Consider the following 19131-nt stretch of genomic DNA (forward strand, 5'->3'; position numbering starts at 1 on the left):
GTGAGTAAAGCGCCAGCCCCAGAGTTAGGGGGACCCGAGTTCGGGTCTGGCCTCAGACACTTAACACCCACACCCACACCCACCCACACCCACACACAAAACTAGCCATGTAACCTTGGGCAAGTTACTTAACCCCAACTGCCCTCCAAAAGGCAGAGAGAGAGAGAGACAGAGAGACAGACAGAGAGAGAGAGAGAGAGACAGACAGACAGACAGACAGACAGACAATTGCAGTAGTCCAGAGAAAAGGTGATGAGGGCTTAGACTCGTATTGTGCCTATGTAAGTAGAGAGAAGGGAACCAATGTCAGGGATGCTGAAGAACTCCAATAAAAAGACTACTTTTTCTTTTGTGTCTTTGAATAATCATTGGTCTGACTCCAGCTCCTCCTTAAACTCCTTTCACTTAAATGTTTTGCTTCCAAGGATCCTGGACCCCTGTAGCTGATGGTCATCAATCCAGACAGCTAATTTCTGTCATTATTCACTGTCTGCCTGCGGCCCCCATCTCTCCTCTGGTGTGAATTTCCCGTCAAAGCCAAGGTTTTTCTTCGACACAGGCCTGAGAAGCCCATGTGGATCAGACTCCATTTCTACTTGTCTGTAACTCTATATTGCAAGGCTCGTAAGAGAAGCCCCAGTTATTCATCCCCACTTACAGATGAGGAAACTGAATCTCAGAGATTAAATAACTTGTCCAAGGTCACACAATTAGTACAAAGCTGAGACCCTAACCCAACATGGTAGAGAGTAGAGACAGTGCTGGTCCAATAACTTTTGTAAACCTGAAGAAAACCTTCCTGTACTTGAATGAAACTCATGTGTAGACATCAATTCTGTGACTACAGATGTGCCTCTCCTGTACATATTGGTGCAGTTGGCTTTAACACACTGCAGCCCACAACTCCAAGCTCAGGAGATCCATTGCTATCAGCTTCCTAAGTAGCAGGTATAGGCATGTGCCAGCATGGCTGAGCCTTGAGACAATCATGTAGAATAGGCAGGGCAGGTATTATGATACTTATTTTACAGATAAGAAAAGAGAGACACTGAAATGAAATTACTTTCTAAAGAGGCCCTGAGGTGAGACAGCATGCTATAATGAAAAACATAATGGACTAAGTTTCTGGTGATCAAAGTTTTCATCCTGGATTTGCCACGAATTAGCTAAACCTTAAAGGAGCTAATGAGCATGAGTTAGTGAAGCTGGGAGAAGGCATCCTGGAGAGTCTGTAATTCTCTGTTGTCTTTTCTGGCTCTAAATTTGTGATTTTTCTGATTAGCTTGCATACATTCCTTGGTTCAGCAGCCCCTTTTCATTTGTTGTTGTATTACTTTGTAACTGTGCGTAGATGACTTCAAGAGTCTATTTCCTCCTCCCACCCCAGTTTCATTGTAAAGTCCTTGAGGACAAGGAGACATTTATTTTTATAACATCATCTTTGTTTTTCCTATTGCCTGCTTTGATATTCTTTATCTAGTAGTTCAATAATACTAATCACCTAGTTAGGAGAATTAGTGGCATTACAAATATACTGAGAACTTATTTGTTGTTTTTGTGCGTTATGATGAAAGCATTACTAGACAGATGCCACAGACAAACAGAATGTAGCCTGCTCTGATAGACGTGAGAGAGACCCTGGCTTTGATGGGAAATTCACACTAGAGAAATGATGGGAGCAGCAGGCCAACAGCGAATGATGACAAGGATTAGCCAGTTTGCATTGATCATTTACCATCAGCCAAGGAGCTTGTGAAAGTCCAGGAAATGCCTTCATGGAAAGATTCTGAGTGGAAATGAGCAAATTGTGAGGTGCTCAATTCTTTTTTCTTTCTTTTTTTAATGTGAAAATTGTTTTATACACACACACGTGCGCGCGTGCATATATATTTCAAATTACATGTAAAAGCAATTCTCCAACTTTTTTCTTTTTAAATGTTGAGTTCCAAATTCTCTCAGCTTTTTCCTCTTCCTCTCCCTGAGACAGCAAGTAATTGCATATAAATTATAAATGTGCACTCATGCAAAACATTTTCCATATAAGCCGTGTTGCAAAAGAGAACAAAGACCAAAAACAAACAAATCCAACAGAAACAAGAAAAATGAAGTAGGTGAAAATAGCATGCTATTTATCTGCACTCAGACCCCATTAGTTTTTTCTACAGAGGTGGATAGCATTTTTCATCATAGGTCCTTTTGGAATTGACTTGGATCATTATTTTGATCAGAGTAGCTAAGTTTCACACAGTCGATCACCCTTACAATGTTGCTCTTACAGTGTATAGTGATCTGGTTCTGCTCATTTCACTTTGCATCAGTTTATGTGTCTTTCCAGGTTTATCATTTCTTATCAGGTACTCAAATCTAAAACGGACATTTTCAGTAGCATATATGTTAAAAAGAGATTGTGCCATGAAGATGTGTATCATTTACCTAAAGAAAACCTTCCTTTACCTAAAGGAATTTCCTACATAGACACCGATTCTGTGAGGCCATTCATGTGCTCTTTGAATCTCAAGATTGCATGGACCAGAAAAGGACAGCCACCAAGAACCTAGGCAAAGCTCTTTATCCATTTCTAGCCCTTGAAATTAACTGGTAAAAATTTGCTTCTTTTTTTAAAAGTAAGCTTCATGCCATTCAAATTCATGTTAGAGTGGAAAAGATCCCTGGGACTAGAGTCAAGAGATCTGGGTTCAAGTGCATCCTGTTTCTTCATCTGTAAAATGGGAATAATAATACTTATACCAACTGCCTCTCAGGGCTGTTGTCAAGATCCACTGAAATAAGATTATGAGGAAGCCTCTGTAAACTCCATGACGGCAGGGTCCTGGCCTTATCTAACATGACATCTCACAGTATTCTGCTCACACTAGATACTTAAGGAAATGCTTGTTAAAGTAAATTGAGATGAAGGTGCCATTAAAATTATAACCGATAAATAGACTCACAAATTCCTGAGATGACGTTCATTTTTTTTTTTTTACCAAGTATTACACTCACTGAGATAACCTCACTGCAACCTTAAGTGGCACAGTGAATAGAGTGCTGCAGTTGGCATCAGGAAGAATTGAGTTCAAATTCTGCCTCAGACACTTATGGGCCATGTGACCCTGGCCAAGGCACCTCATCTTTTTCAGGCTCATGTGCAAAATGGGAATAGTAATAAGGCCTGTCTCACAGGGTTATTGTGAAGATCAAATGAGATCATTTTCAAAGTGCTTTAAATGAGCTGGGGAAGGAAACGTCAAATCCCTCCAGTATCTATTCCAAGAAAACCCCAAAGGGGGTCACAAAGAGTCAGACACGACTGGAAATGACTGAACAGCTACACAAACCTCAACACACTAAATAAATGCTGGCTATTATTACTGATTATCATTACTCCCTTCTTTAAAGGATTTGGTTACTGACATTTTTGCTTTTTTACATTTGATAGTACCAGGAGGATTCACTTATTGCATAGAAAAGTCATTTATATCATATTTATGTATATATACACATATGTATGTATACACATATATGTATTTATATTTTACACGGATGGTTTAACTGTTTTATAGAGATTTGGGGGGTAGTTAGGTGACACCATAGTGCATAGAGTGCTGGCTGTGAAGTCAGGAAGACTCATCTTCCTGAGTTCAAATATGGCCTCAGACACTTACTAGCTGTGTGACCCTGGGCAAGTCACTTAACCCTGTTTGCCTTAGTTTCCTCATCTGTAAAATAATCTGGACAAGGAAATAGTGAACCACTCCAGTATCTCTGCCAAGAAAACTACAAATGGGATCATAGTCAGATGTGACTGAAATGACTCAACTATAACATATGTGAAGCATTGTGGATACAAAACAAAACGAAAAAGGCACTGTTCTCCCAAGAAGTGAAGTACAACAGAAAAACAGATGAATGGGAATGAAAGGCAGCTGGAGGGAGAGGAGAGAGCAGGAACGGCTAAAGGATCAGGGAAGGCTTCCATCATATGGGACACCTCAGAATCTTATAGACGCGGGAGTATACACTTCAGGCATGGAGATAGAATGCCAAGTTCAAGAAACTTGCATAAGGCTAGACAACGAAGGAGAATATTGTGAAATACCTGCAAAGGTAGTGGAACCAGATTGTGAAGGACTTGAAATCCCACCCTGAGAAATTGTACATATTTTTTAGTGTCAGTAGGGAGCTGCTGAGCATGGTTGAGCAGGGGAGTGACCTGGGCAGACTGGTGCTTTAGGAAAATTATTTTGGCATTTGGGTGGTGGGTAGATATGAGGAATCCTGAGTATCAGAACAAAGCAGGATATGATAACATTATCTTTTACCCTAATAACTGATATACTGTAGGTGAACTGAAGATGCAAAATAACATGCAGCTGAATGCACCTTTTCCTGTATAATTAATCTCTTTTCTGCCAAGACAGAGGCACAGCAGGTCTGAACATTTCGGGGTGTTAGTTGTGTTCTTGCTTTCTTTGTCTTCCTTATTCTATATTCTCTACTTCTCACCACTATAACATAAGTCAGATATAGAAGATACCCCCCACAAGTATTTCCTCTACTTATACCTCTTTCTCTTTCCTTATCTGTATATACATAGACATGTCTGTCTGTCTGTCTGTCTATCTATCTATCATCTGTCTATCTATCATCCATCTATCTACATATATATATAAAACCTCATTTAATTCAGTTCAATAAATACTTATTAAGTACTACTATGTGAAAGCACCTAAAGTTCTAGGTGCTAGAGTCATGGTACTGTTATTAACAAGAGGATCAAAGAAATTGACATGAAAGAGCTTTGAAAAATGCAGAAGCACTGCACGAATTCAATTCTACAAGCATTTATTAAACATTTCTTGTGTGCGTTGCACTGGGCTTGGGCAATGGGGGCACCCAAAGATAAAACAGACAATAGCCATTAGGTTCTGAGCTTAAATTCTAATATAAAATGAAGGCATCTGTATCCTACAATAGAATAATTCAAATCACCAAAGACGTAGATCTGGTAGATGTTTCCATGGTGTCCCTTAGGGGTGTGTCACACAGTAGTATGGTAGATCATTGGAATGAGAGCTGGAATACCTGAATTGTAGTCTGTATTCTGCCCCTGACTAATTTTGTAACCTTGGGAGAGTCATTTTTGCTTCTCCGGGACTTTATTTCTCCATCTTTTATAAGAGAGGCTAGTCCTGATAACCTCTTTCATCTCTAAAGATCTGTGATTCTATTTTAGATCAAGATAAAACTGCCATTTTGTTCAAGTTTGGAAAACAGTGGGAGGATTAAAGATCATAGGGGCCAGGAATGGGTAGGAATGCTCATTGTCTAAGGCTTCCCCACAGGATAATATTCCATCCATTTAGTGGGTACGAATTGAGGTAATAACAAGCAAATTCTGAAATACCTTCCCTGTGGGCTTGTAATGTGTGTCATGGTACTACAGAAACAAGAAAAAAACAGGAACTTAATCTTTTTCTGATAATTACTGTTTATAGTCTGGAGGCAGAATGGTTAAACCAAAGTCAGTGACCTGAGGCTTGTGTTTTAATCATTTTTATTTGCATGTCTCCTCCTGAATCCTCCAGATTCTTATTTACTTCGTGTAGTTTCCTGAGCATAAGGCTTGCCCAGTCCTGAACATGTAGAAGAATATACTCAACAGGCCCAGCCTAAGAATGTGTTCTCTAGCGAAATGGACAAGTTCTAAACTTTATCTTGGCCCTCCCTCCTCATCTGAGCCAAAGCCCCCTCATTTACCAACATTTGAAAAATTTAGTTTTTGCAGGAACTACTAATAAATAATCGGGCCAAATATGGAATGAACCCCCAAGTAAAACCTGAAATTTAAATTATTTGAATGGTACATTTACTCTGTCTCTTTCTGAATCTTTATAAAGTTCAGATTCTCTGATGTTGTTTTCTCTTTGTTTGCTTTTCTGATTCTGCTGAGCCCATTTTGCATCCCATCAGTAGGGCTTTCCATATTTCTTTGAAGTCTTCATAGTGGAGGTTTTATGGGCCACAGTATTGTAATTTATCAGTATATCATAATTTATTCAGTCAATTCCCAATTGGATCAAATGTTTTCATCATGATATTCTCTCTCCCACATACAACAATGTAGCATAACTAGAAAAAATAAAAATAGACATGAGGCCCCAGCTCTTTCTTACTCTTCATTACATACGATACTCAATCTTCTCCCTCCATACTTTTGCAATGACTGGTCCTCATTCCTGGAATGTACTCCCTCTTCATTTTTGCTTCTTACAATCACTGGCTTTCAGCTGAAATGGTATGGAGCCTTTCATGACTGCCCCCCACCCCAGATGCTAATGTCTTCCCCCAAAATTGTCTTGTATCTATTTTATACACATTGATATAAGTACATACATACACATATCTCCCTAGACTGTAAGCTCCTTGAGGGCAAGGACTGTTTTACTTTTATCTTTGCATCCTCGGTACCTAGCACCATGCCTGGCATACATTAGGCACTTAATAAATTATTGTTGATTGACTGATGCTTTTGGAATCTGAAATGTCGGGAAGGAAGTAGATCTCCTCTTAGAAGCTAGACCACTTGTTTCAGCATTTCAAAGCTAGTGACTTCTAGCACAATCCCAGAAGTGTGGAAGCTAGGACCAGAATGGGAAATAAAGGCAGTGGACTAGATAATTCCCAGATGTCTCTTTTAGTGCAAGATTCAGTGATCCCATGAATGCTCAAAGATGACTTGTACCCTTGAAATATATCCATAGACGTATGCCTCTATTTGGTTATATAGGAGGAACTGAACTGAATTTTACCTCTTTAAGTGGGGCAATTTTTTTTTTTGCTGTTTTTGGAGGGCAGTTGGGGTTAAGTGACTTGCCCAAGGTCACACAGCTAGTTTTTGTGTTAAGTGTCTGAGGCTGAATTTGAACTCAGGTCCTCTTGACTCCAGGGCCGGTGCTCTATTCACTGCGCCATCTAGCTGCCCCAATGGGGCTGTTTTTAATAATAATACTTTAAATAAAAATTTTTTAAAAATGCTGTTTTAATAATAGCCATCATTTCTGTAGAGCTTTAATGTCTGCAAAGCACTTTACAAATATTATATCTCATTTTCTCCCCACAGCTATTTTGAGAAGTAGATACTATTATTATCTCCATTTTAAGGATGAGGAAACTGAGGCAGACAAAGTAAGAGAGTGGTCCAGAGACATATAGCTGATAAGGAGGGTGGGATCTGAACTTAGATCTTGCTGACCAGTACACTATCCACTGTGCCACCTTGCTGCCTCAATGCACAGTGTGCAGAAGCACATTCAGAATATTTTCTGTTCAGTCATTTCAGTCATGTCTAATTCTCCATGGTCCTATCTGAGGTTTTCTTGGCAGAGATAATGGAATGGTTTGCCATTTTCTTCTGCAGCTTATTTTACAGATGAGGAAACTGAGGCAAATAGAGTTAAGTGGCTCGCCCAGGGTCACACTGCTAGTAAGTGTCTGAGGCCACATTTGAACTCAGGTCTTCTGACTCCAGGCCCCAAGCTCTATCCATCTAGCTGCCCTACATTCAACATATATCCTCAGCTAACTGGGATGCTCAGGCAATAGCACGCCTTCATTTTGCTTTCTTATTAACTGAGAGTACAGCAACTCAACAAAAAAAACAACTTTTTTGCTGAAAAACTTACTTAAAAAAATGTTCGAGTCAAAGCTCTTGCCTTGGTGAGAGCATAGTTTGGTGAATGTAATTGAATCTGTTTTGAGTGATGATCTTGAGACTCAGGGTCCTTAGTCTAAATGTCAAGGCTCACAGTGCAGTTTTGTAGGTGCAAGAAGTGCTTGGTTGAATCTGTCTTGGGCCTAGAACATGACATTTTTAAAAAACAGATTTTCTACATGTGTGTGTGTGTGTGAGAAAGAGAGAGAGAGAGAACGTATATGAGACAAAGATGAAGAAACAGCTACACAAACAGATGAACACAGAAAGACAGAATGAGGACATTGAAGGATAGAGGGAGACATAGATGGAGAGACAAGCAAAAAGGTACAGACAGAAAGACAAAGGACACACAGACATATACATAGAAGAAGACAGACCTCCTAATTCTCCTCCTTCTGAAAGCAAAGTATAGGGAAAAATACTGATCAACTGACATTTCCAGGGTCGTTTTTCCTCTTCTCCTGGCTAATCAAGGTTTTACTGTGCATTAATAAGCAGAGAATCATAGGCTAAGAGATACAGAGCTGGAAGAGGCCACAGAGACCCTCTAGTCCAGACCACGCATTTTATAGCAGAAGAAAACAAGGTGTACAGAGGTTCAGTGACAAGCCCCGAATCACACAACTAGTGTCAGAGGCAGGATTTGAATTCAGGTCTTACAAAAGGGAGGCCAGCTCTACCCAGTACACCTCATATACCTTTAGAGTGGGAAGAACAGTGACTGAGAGTCAGGAACATAGGATCCTAATTCCTTTATTCCCTATAACTTCCTATATGACCTTGAGCCAAATCAGTTAAAGTCTCTGAATATCCATTTCTTATCTGTAAAATAAAGATATTGGACTAGACAGCATCTAAATCCAGCTCTGAAAACTGTGATTCTTGCTGTAGTACAAAAAGACAGAGTACCCGATTTTGAATCTGAGAGCATGGGCTCCACTGCTCTGTTCAGGTGTGACCCTTTGGGGGGACATCTGTTCCTTTATCTGTGAAATTAGGGAGTTGGACTTAGGTGACCTGGAAGGTTACTTCTGGAGATTTTATGATGCTATGATCTAGAATCACCATGGAAATCAGGACAAACTGACTCCAGCACACTCTGGTGAGGGAATTCTCTCAGAGTGCCAGTGTAGACCAGGAGCTGTTTGAAACTTCTAGGTTTGAGACAGCTCTGTGGCACGAGGGGAGACAAACCCCACACCTTCCCACTGCCAAGCCCAGGGCTCTTTTCCTGAGTCTTGATAGAAAAACCTCACAAAGTGAAGTAAAAGGGTCACTGGTGACCTAATGGTCTATTTGCACCCTGTGAATTCTCTTCCCCACATGACACCCATGTTGTGGTTCGGATAGAATGGAGCACTCACAAGAGGGCTTCTCCTTCACTGTCCCTTAGACTAACACGCTAATCCCTGTCTTGTCTGTTTCAGCTGATTGATTCTGACAAACCTCAAGATCCCAACTCTCAGGAAGAATCTTGGGGAAGCTGCAGAAGCCCCACCATGGGCAGCTCCTTGATGAAGGGCCGGAGCCGCTCCCAAGGTGAGTCCCCTTGGATGGACAATACAGGTCCTGCCCATGAAAGAGAGCCTGAGAGGGCAGTATGGCCAGGACCTAGCCTGAGAGGTACATGGAGAAGCCCATGAAGGAGATGTAGCTGTTTCTTTCCATGAAGCCGCTACATACTTTAGTGTTTGCATTGAGCTGGGCTTCCCAAGCTGAAGCTCTTTCTTGGCAGCACAATGAAGTGAAAGTCAATGCCTCTGTTTGCCTTAGCCTACTCTTAAATTTCCTCTGTTTTGGGTTCAGTTGATTTCAATAGGGCTGTTTAGAAGGTGATCATACCAACCCAATAGTGTATTCATGGAGGCCTGTCTCCCCAGCAGACATGAATATGCACAAATATCCTTACTCAGAAAAAGGGGGGAGGGTAGGTGAGAGAAGAACTTTTCCATCACCAAGCCTCACTTACTCTACAACTCAAATAACCAGGAGTAGAAACCAGGTGGAGTTAGAGACCTCAGGACAAGTAGTTTGCTGCCTTCCCAATCTCACTGGCAAATTCTTAAATTGTCAATAAGTATGAGCCTTCACTGAGAGTCAAGATTACTCCCCAGAGGGAATATTTAATACCACTCCCATTAAGTCAAGTACCTGCTTAAATGCATCAGTTACACTCCATAGAAGCTCCACCTGCTTCAGAGACTTAAGTCCCTCCCCTGTTGCCCTATTCCTCCACTCATCCAATTGCCCTTTTCCCATTTGAGATGATAGAGGAAAGCCTGTAAAGTCCACTGGTTTAGGAAGATGATGTTTTGGGGGTTGGGGGAGGAGAGTAGGTATCTACCACAGAGGGGCATGCTAGGCAAGCACAGCAGAACTGATACTGGGGCTAGGAAACGGGATTTTAGAAGAAAGAACTGAGAGAGCTCTCCTTCTCAATTAAAGATTTACAATCTAGTTCCAGCCTACCTTCCCAAGATTATGACATGTTGGTGCCCTTCACACAATCTGTGTTCTGGTCAAACATGCCCAACTGCTCACGGTACATGACAATTCATCTTCTGCCTCTATGCTCATTCCACGATCTGCTCTCCCCCTTTCCTGCCTCTTTAGAATCTGTGTTTCCTTCAAAGCCCAACTCAAGTGGAGCTTTTGAAAATCAGAGTGGGCAGCCTTGGAAAGAAGCAGTAAAGCTTCTTCTCCTAGTGATCTTCAAGAAAAAGCTAGATGGCCACTTGTTGTGTTAGAGTGGCGGTTATTATTTGAGTTTGGATTGGACTAAACTGCTGAGATCCTTGAGATTCTGTATTTCTCTGTGTTTAAGTACTTTCTGTGTTGTAATCCACAAGATCACTTAATGATGGCAATCACTCCCCTCCCATCTTCATGCCATACTATTCCCTTTCATTGTCATTCTGTTGTAGAAGATACAATTAAAAATAATTGTCAAAAACCTGTCACGTACAAGGCACCGTACTAAATACTTGTGGGAGAAATCAAAATGTTTCTTCCCTTAATGAGTTACAACCTGGATGGTGTGGGACAGCATAGATGGAGATAGATTATACAGAGGGGTGTAGATACAGACATAGACAATGGATATAAATGTAGATAGGTATAGATAAATATAGATCTTACATAAGTTTGTAAGACACACACACACCCCAGAGGGAAAGACACACATGTAAAATAAGTAGTGAGAGGCAGCAGAGAGCAAGAGAGTCAGAAGGAACTGGTTTGAGTCCTGAGTTTCCCATTTATGATCTTGGGCAAGCTGCTTTACCCCTCTAAATCCTAGTTTTCTCATCTATAAAAAGAGGAGGTATAGGGGAAGCCAGGTAGCGCAGTGAGTAAGAGCACCGGCTCCAGTGTCGGGATGACCTGGGGATCGAATCCGGGCTCCGACACTTAGCACCCACCCAGAAACACCTGGCCGTGTAACCTTGAGCAAGTTACTTAACCCCGATTGCTTTAAAAAAAAAAAAAAAAGAGGAGGTCTAGAACAATGGTCTTTAATATCCCTTCCAGGTCTGAAATTCTATGAAATATTGCTTTCTATTTTTAGTTACTCATTGCCGAAAGTTTGGCTACCAGGTTATGACCATCTTTGGCAGTACCAACCCATGAACCCTGTAGACATTTCCATCTTCATAGGTGGAAGGGGAGTCCTCATTAGATCCCCAAATCTCAAGTTTGTAAAGGATTTTATGATCATACGTTTAGAGTGAAAGGGGACCACCAAGTCCAGTTGCCTTATTTGACAAGTGAGGAAACTGAGTCACAGAGAGTTTAAGTGGCTATCCCAGGAGTCACAAAGGAAGTGGCTAAGTGGAGATTTGTTTCTAGGGTAGATCTCTGATGCCATCTAATTCTTGATGTCTTGATGAGACTCTCCTTTGTAAACATCTTCAACAAGTCTTCATGTGAAGACCTCTTTGTGGGAGGACACCCTGCCTCTTGAGGCAGGTTCACCTACTTTTTTAGATCTGTAATTGGGGCATCTAGGTAGCACAGTAGATAGAGTGCTGGGCCTGGAGTCAGGAAGACTTATCTTTTTAATTTCAAATTTGGCCTCAAAACACACTAGCTATGCGACCTTGGGCAAGTCACTGAAGCCTGTTTGCCTCAATGTCCTCATCTATGAAGTGAGCTAGAGAAGGAAATGGAAAACTAATATCTTTGCCAAGAAAACCCCAAATGGGGGTCAGGAAGAGGTGGAAAGAACTGAAAAATGACTCAATGACAAAAACAGAAAATTGTGAGAAAGTTCTTCCTTCAATAGAACACAAATCTGACTGTCTATGGTCTCCACTTTCTTGTTCTTTCTTTTGAGCTCAAGTAGGAGAAGTTCAGTACTTCTTTTACACAACTGCCCTTTACATGTTTGGAGGCAGCTATAATTCTTCCCCCAATATTGTTCTGAACTCATCACCCCTAGTTCCTTCACCTGATCCTCTTATGGAATGAACTCAGCTCCCTTCTTCATCCTATTAACATTGCTCTGGATGCTCTTCAGATACTCAGTTTCCCCTGGCTAATGCTCAGAACTGAATACAATTGTGGGGGGGAGACTAGGACAAGGTGGATCAGGACTTCTACCTCCCTACTTCTGGATGCTGTGCCTCTCTCCCTTCAGCCCAAATTTTCATAGTTGACTCCTGTTTACCTACACATAAAATCATAGGCTGTTGGTTTTTTTCAAATAATAATATTTTATTTTTTTCCAATTACATGTAAAGATAGTTTTCAACATTCATTTTTGTAAGATTTTGAGTCCCAAATTTTCTCCCTATCTCCCTTCCCTGCTCCCTCCCCAAAATAGCATAGTATAACCATCTGCTATGGGTTATACATGTATGATCATATTAAACATATTTACACATTAGACATGTGTAATGTAATGCCAAGCAAAGGCAACTTCCCAAGGTTCAAAATACCAGCATAGGTACTCTCCATTTTATTCAGTGACAAATTAAGAACAGAGAAGATCAAAACATGACATCATTCAAAATACAGCATTTACTAAGAGTGATTAAATAATCTCCAAGTACTACCCCACCCCAGGACCTTCCATTCATTCAATCAATTACAAAGTCCCTGTTCTAAATACCACTCCACCCCTAGGCTGTACCTTCATTTAGTCCATCACAAAGCCCCTCTTCTCAAATGGAGATTAGTTTCCAAACATAAGTAAAGTACATTCATTTGTTCAACTATAGAACACAAAAAGGTCAAGAGTTCCCCACCCCTGGATCACAATTGAATCTACCCCAGAGTTATATCAAGTTTAAGCACAGCACTTAATACCCAAATGGAGGTCTTTTCTTCATCTTGACACCAAGTTCTCAGCAATCTTAGTTCCTGGGGAGACAAGGCTTAGCAAGGCCACAAGATACATTGCCAGTCTCTTCATTAATTCATCCTCTGTCTGCAGAACAGTCCTAGAACCCCTGAAAACATTAACAAAACCCTCTCCCAGGATTTCTGTAAACATACAACAAGAAAATCCTTCTTCAGGGCTTCTGAACCAACAGAAAGGTTCCCAGACCCCTGCAACAACAGCACTGTTCTTCACCAGTGGACAGTATTCACTCTGTCTGCAGGACAGTCTCCAGACCCCTGCAACAACAGCACTGTCCTTCACCAGTGGACAGTATTCACTCTCTGTCTGCAGGACAGTCTCAGGAGCTCTTAGCCAACAGCCAGGTTCCAGGACTTCTTCAACAGGACTGTCTTTCACCAGTGGACAAATCTGGCAAAATAACATCAAAACAGATAGACAAAGTACCAGCAAAACAGCCATGTCTCCTCAGTCCTTGGCAGCTCCGGGGGCAGGTCTCAAAAGTCCAGGGCGATTCAAAGTAGCCCTCAGCAATGCTCCCAGTCTCTCTCTCTGCCTCCACGAGGGTGCTGCTTCCAAAAAGTTCTTCTGCCTCTCTCTTGTGTCTCTCCAAATCTATGTCACCAGCTCCTCCCAGTTCAGGACTCTCTTTTTACATCAACAAGTCCATCCCACAGGTGGGATTAACAAGCTCTGAGTTTTACCACAATCAATTTGAAAACCAAGCCAATACAGGGAGATCTTTATGTTCCATTACTGTCACAACATGTTGTAAAAGAAGAATCTGAGCAAAAGGAAAAAAAAACACAAGAAAGAGAAACAGAAAAGAACAAAAAAGTGAAAATAGTATGCTTCTATCTGCATTCAGACTCCATCGTTCTTTCTCTGGATGTACATAGCATTGTCCTTCATGAGTCTTTTGGAATTGTCTTAGATTCTTGTTTGCTGAGAAGAGCAAAATCTGTCCATTGTTGATCATGGCATAATGTTGCTGTTACTGTAGATGATGTCCTTTTGGTTCTGCTCATTTCGCTCAGCATCAGTTCATGTAAGTCTTTCCAGGTTTTCCCAAAATCCATCTGTTCATAATTTCTTATACAATACTATATTCATATACTACAACTTGTTCAGCCATTCCCCAACTGGTGGGCATGCCCACAATTTCCAATTTTTTGATACCACAAAAAAGAACTGCCATAAATATTTTTGTCCATGTGGGTCCTTTTCTCTTTTTTATATCTCTTTGGGATACAGACCTAGTATTGGTATTGCTGGATCAAAGGGCATTCACAGCTTTATAACCCTTAGGGCACAGTTCCAAATTGCTCTTCAGAAGAGTTGGATCAGTTCACAACTCTACCAACAGTACATTAGTGTTCCAGTTTTCCCATATCTTCTCCAATAGTTATTGTTTTGCTTTCATGCTGGTTCTTTTAAGCACTGAAGTGATTTTAATTGTTTCGAATGAGTGAGAGGCAGCAAGTGTTATTAGAATTTAGAAGTGAGAGAAATCATTTTGAGCCCAGTTCTTAGAAAAATATAGTTTGCATTAGGCCTGGAAGAATGGGTTGGATATGGATGGATGGTAAGAAGGGGCATGGAATAGGGTGAAGAGAGGAATATTTGAGAAGGAAGAATGCTGTGAGGCAGAAAAGGGAGAGGGGTGGATTCTCCTGGAAAATATTAGGAAACACTGAATAGGTCAGTCTAGTTGAATTAGTGGGTTCTTTGGTGAAAGGAGCAGGATTTGAGACTGGAAAGGGAGTTTAGGACTAGATTGCGGAGGGCCAGAAGTGCAATGCTCAAGAGTTTTCTCCTTTATCTATTATTGTGAAAAGGGTTTGGTTCCAAGTCATTTCAATATAGGACCATCCATCATGAACGCTATCTAATTGATCTGCTTTTTAAGTTTGGGCTTTTCATGTATTGGGTTTTCTCAAAGTGAAGCACACAGATATTCATCCTCATTGAGGTATCCTCTGATTATTTCTTGGCTTCCCTTGTCTCCTTTAAAGAGGTTTTCCTGGGGAGGCAATAAAGGAATGGAATTGGACTCAAAAGTCCTTAATTTTTGCAACAACTCTGATACTTTCTGGCTGTATGACCTTGAGAAAATCCCTTGGCCTCAGTTTTCTCATCCGCAAAGTGGAAAGATTGGGTGAAATGCTAATAATAATTGCAATTCATAAATAATAACTGCAACTCAATTAAAATTTGGGTTTGGTGTAGTTTTTTATTTTTTGGTCCTTTAACACATGATCTCATTTGAGTCTCACAACTACTTTTTGAAGCTCAGTGCTTAAAAATTATTAGTATCCACATTTTACAGATAAGGAAACTGAGGCTCAGAAAAGTTTCATGAGTTGCTCAGATTTGCACAGCTAGTGAATGTCACTGTCATAATTTGAACCTGGGTCTTCCTTCCTCCAAGTCATTTTATGATACTGTGGCCCTATATTTTCATGCTGGTAGTTATATCTGGAAAGAGAAATACTAGCAGTGATGATTTAAAGAATTGATGGGTGAGAGGTGGTTGCTGTCATATATCCTAAGTGTTTTGCTGAGACTGGTTATGAAATGACCCAAGCATTCTAGTACTTACTGCTTCCCTAAAAAAATGTTTTCCAGTCAACAGATTCAGTTAGAGAAAATATTTCCTAAATCAAAGCCTAATGTTTCTTATATTTAGTAACTCTCCTTGAAGCTAAGAAAAACTGCCCTAGATATTATTGTATTCTCAATTTAGCAAGTTTAAATGCTCTGGGTCATGTTCTTACTGCTTTCTGAAATGCAAAGGTCTCTTTGACCGCAGAGGAAAATTAGATCTTTGAATGTTAGTATCTGGCAATGCTTTTATGGATTCATCTGAAATACTTTTATAAGAAAATAAAGACATAGGTGACCATTCCTTGGGAAATTACTAAATAGATTGTGGTAAATGAAAGTAATGGAATTTATTACTGAAAGAAATTATATAATTACTAAAAGAAATTATAAATATGAAGAATTAAGAGAAGCACGGAAAGACATTGAACTGATTCGCAGTAAGGCAAGTAGAAACAGGAAGACATCATGATTTCACAAGGACTACAATGTAAACAGAACAATATGATGAAACTAAGATTAGTCCTGAAGAACAGTTGTATAAAAATGAACCTCCTTCCTTTTTTTTTGCAGAAAAAAAAATGAGAAAGGAAGCAGAAGAGGCATTTTTCGGTGGCCATAACTAGGGGGGTGAATTCTTAACCAATTAAAAGCTAAAGGTGATCACAAAAGATAAAACCTATAACTATGATTACATGAAATTTAAAAAAAAATTTCTGCAAATGAAATTAACTAAGAGGGAAATGGTCCACTGTGGGGGGAAGTTTTTTAATATCAAATATCTCTGATAAGGGTTTGATAGCCAAAATATGTAGAAAACTAATAAAAATGTACAGGGTTGAAAACTATTTTCCTTTAAATAACTGGGTGAAGGATACTAACAAATGGTTTTTAGAAATTTTGGAGGGAGTAGAAGCAGGACCTCCCCGCTGCTCCTGCCTCCACCTTCCCCAATCTATGTAAAAAAGGGGACTCTAAACAAACTTTGGAGTTGCAGAACCCACAAAATGACACAGAGAAGCCAACCTCCCACTGAGGACAGCCTGGCAGGCCAGCAGGAATCAGCCAGCACAGCACTCTGGGAGCAGAGCCCAGCCCCACTCCAAAGCTTTTAGCCCCAGGGCGGGCCTGACCAACGTGGCTAGAGGGACTCCAGATCACCAGCAGCTGTGGCCATTTCTAGATTTATCAATACATAGATGCGAAGGACAAAGTGAGAGGTCAGTGCAGTCTGGACTTTGGGACCAGTAAGTGGGAGAGTGTGGCTTTTGCCCCCTGGGGCGAGAAGCCACTGAGACCTGGGTACAGCCAGCCAGCGCCACATGGCAGCTTCAGCTCCTGGCCTGTAGAGTGTAGGGGGACCAACCACCAGTCTGAGGGGCAATGGCTCTTGCTTTAACCTGCTTGGATCTGGATTGCAGTCTAGGGTGGAGGTCCTGGGGTGTGTGCCCAGCTTGCCAGAGCGTGTGGAGACCTCAGAGAGGGTACCCATCTAATACCTTCAGCAAATGAGAAAACCCCAGCATTTGGGACGAAAGCTCCCCTGTCTGGTGGCAGAGTCCTACTGTGGCAAAAAGCCCAGGGGTCAAGTGACTGAGGGGCGACATGACCAGGCAAAGGAAACAAAGCAGACAGAAGATTCCAACATTACATTCCTATTTTGGAGATAAAAAGGAGCAAAGCATGGAACAGGAAGAAGACAGTGAAATCAGAACTCCTGCACCAAAAGCTTCAAAGGAAAATACGAGCTGGTTACAAGCCATAAAGGACCTTAAGAAGCAGATAAGAGAAGTGGAGGAAAAATTGGGAAGAGAAATGAGAACAATGCAAGAAAATTATGAAATGAGAGTCAACAGTGTGACTGAGGAAAATAACACTTTAAAAAACAGACTGACTCAAATGGCAAAAGAGGCTCAAAAAGGCAATGAGGAGAAGAATGCCTTAAAAAGTTGAATTTGCCAAATGGAAAAAGAATCTCAAAAGCTCAATGAGGAGAATCATGGCTTCAGAATTAGACTGGAGCAAATGGAAGCTAATGACTTTATGAGAAATCAAGATGCTGTTAAACAAATCCAAGCAAATGAAAGAATAGAAGGCAATGTGAAATGTCTCATGGGAAAAACCACTGACCTGCAAAATAGATCCAGGAGAGATAATTTAAAAATTATTGGACTACCTTAAAGCCATGATCAAAGTAAGAACCTAGAACTTATCCTCCAGGAAGTTCTCAAAGAAAACTGCCCTGATGTTTTAGAATCCACAGGGCAAAATAGAGGTTGAAAGAATCCACCGATCACCTCCTGAAAAGGATCCCCAAAAGAAAACTCCTAGGAATATTATAGCTAGGTTCCAGAATTCCCAGATTAAGGAGAGAATATTACAAGCAGCCAGGAAGAAACAATTTGAATATTGTGGAAACACAATCAGGATAACCCAGGATCTGGCAGCTTCTACACTGAGGGATCGAAGGGCTTGGAATGTGATATTCCGGAGGTCAAAGGAGCTGGGATTAAAACCAAGAGTCACCTACCCAGCAAAACTGAGTATAATGTTTCAGGGGAAAATATGGTCATTCAGTGGAATAGAGGACTTTCAAGCATTCTTGCTGAAAAAACCAGAGTTGAACAGAAAATTTGACATTCAGATACAAGAAGCAAGTGAAGCATGAGAAGGTAAACAGGGAAAAGAAATCATAAGGAACTTATTAAAGTTGAACTATTAACATTCCTACATGGAAAAACAACAATTATAACTTATGAAACTTTTCTCAGTAATTGAAGGGAATAGAAATATGTGTGTATATATATATATGTATATACACACATACACATATGTCTATATATGAGGGTATATGGGCATATGAATACATATGCGAATGTGTGTATATATGTTTACAGGTATAATACATAGATAGAGGGCACAGAACCAATTTAACAGGAAGGGATGATACTTAAAAGGTGAAATTAAGAGGTGAGAAAGGAATATAATGAGAGGAGATAAGGAGAGGCAGAATGGGGTAAACTATCTCATACAGAAGAGGCAAGGGGGAATGGTTACAATGGAGGGGAAGAATAGGAAGGCAAAAGGGAATAGGTCAACCTTATTCCCATTGAATTTGGCTTGAGGAGGGAATGAAATACATACTAAATAGGGTATCTCACCCTACAGGAGAATAGGGGGGAAGGGGATGAGAGGGGGAATGATGGAAAGGAGGGCAGGCTGGGAGGAGGGAAGTTGGAAGCACCCACTTTTGAAAAGGGACGGGATCAAAGTAGAGAATAGAACAAGTGGGAGGTGGGATAGGAGGGAGGGAAATATAGTCAGTCTTTTACAATATATCTACTATGTTATTGTTTTGCATTAGCCACACTTGTGCATCCTGTACTGAACTGCTTATCTTCCAGTGGGTGGGAGACAAGGGAGGAAGGGAATGAATCTGGAATTCAAAGTTTTAAAATCAAATATTCAA

At 40.6% G+C, this 19131-nt stretch overlaps 1 protein-coding gene and 1 long non-coding RNA gene across 6 annotated transcripts in view; both read left to right on the top strand.

The window, feature by feature from the left end:
* LOC138172841 (uncharacterized) overlaps positions 1–19131 on the top strand; it is a 578919-nt gene that overhangs the window by 418199 nt on the left and 141589 nt on the right. The window lies entirely within an intron of this gene.
* LOC138172796 (PDZ domain-containing protein 2-like) overlaps positions 1–19131 on the top strand; it is a 494585-nt gene that overhangs the window by 386913 nt on the left and 88541 nt on the right. For all 5 annotated transcript variants that reach the window (XM_069102680.1, XM_069102689.1, XM_069102671.1 and 2 more), the window contains one exon: positions 9145–9256. In XM_069102680.1, the coding sequence (XP_068958781.1) occupies positions 9145–9256 (112 nt within the window). The remainder of the gene's footprint in view (positions 1–9144; positions 9257–19131) is intronic.

This window comes from Petaurus breviceps, unplaced genomic scaffold (assembly GCF_028583685.1).
Source record: "Petaurus breviceps papuanus isolate PSGF00001 unplaced genomic scaffold, PetGlider_PUasm1.0 129, whole genome shotgun sequence".
NCBI classification, from domain to species: Eukaryota; Metazoa; Chordata; class Mammalia; order Diprotodontia; family Petauridae; genus Petaurus; species Petaurus breviceps.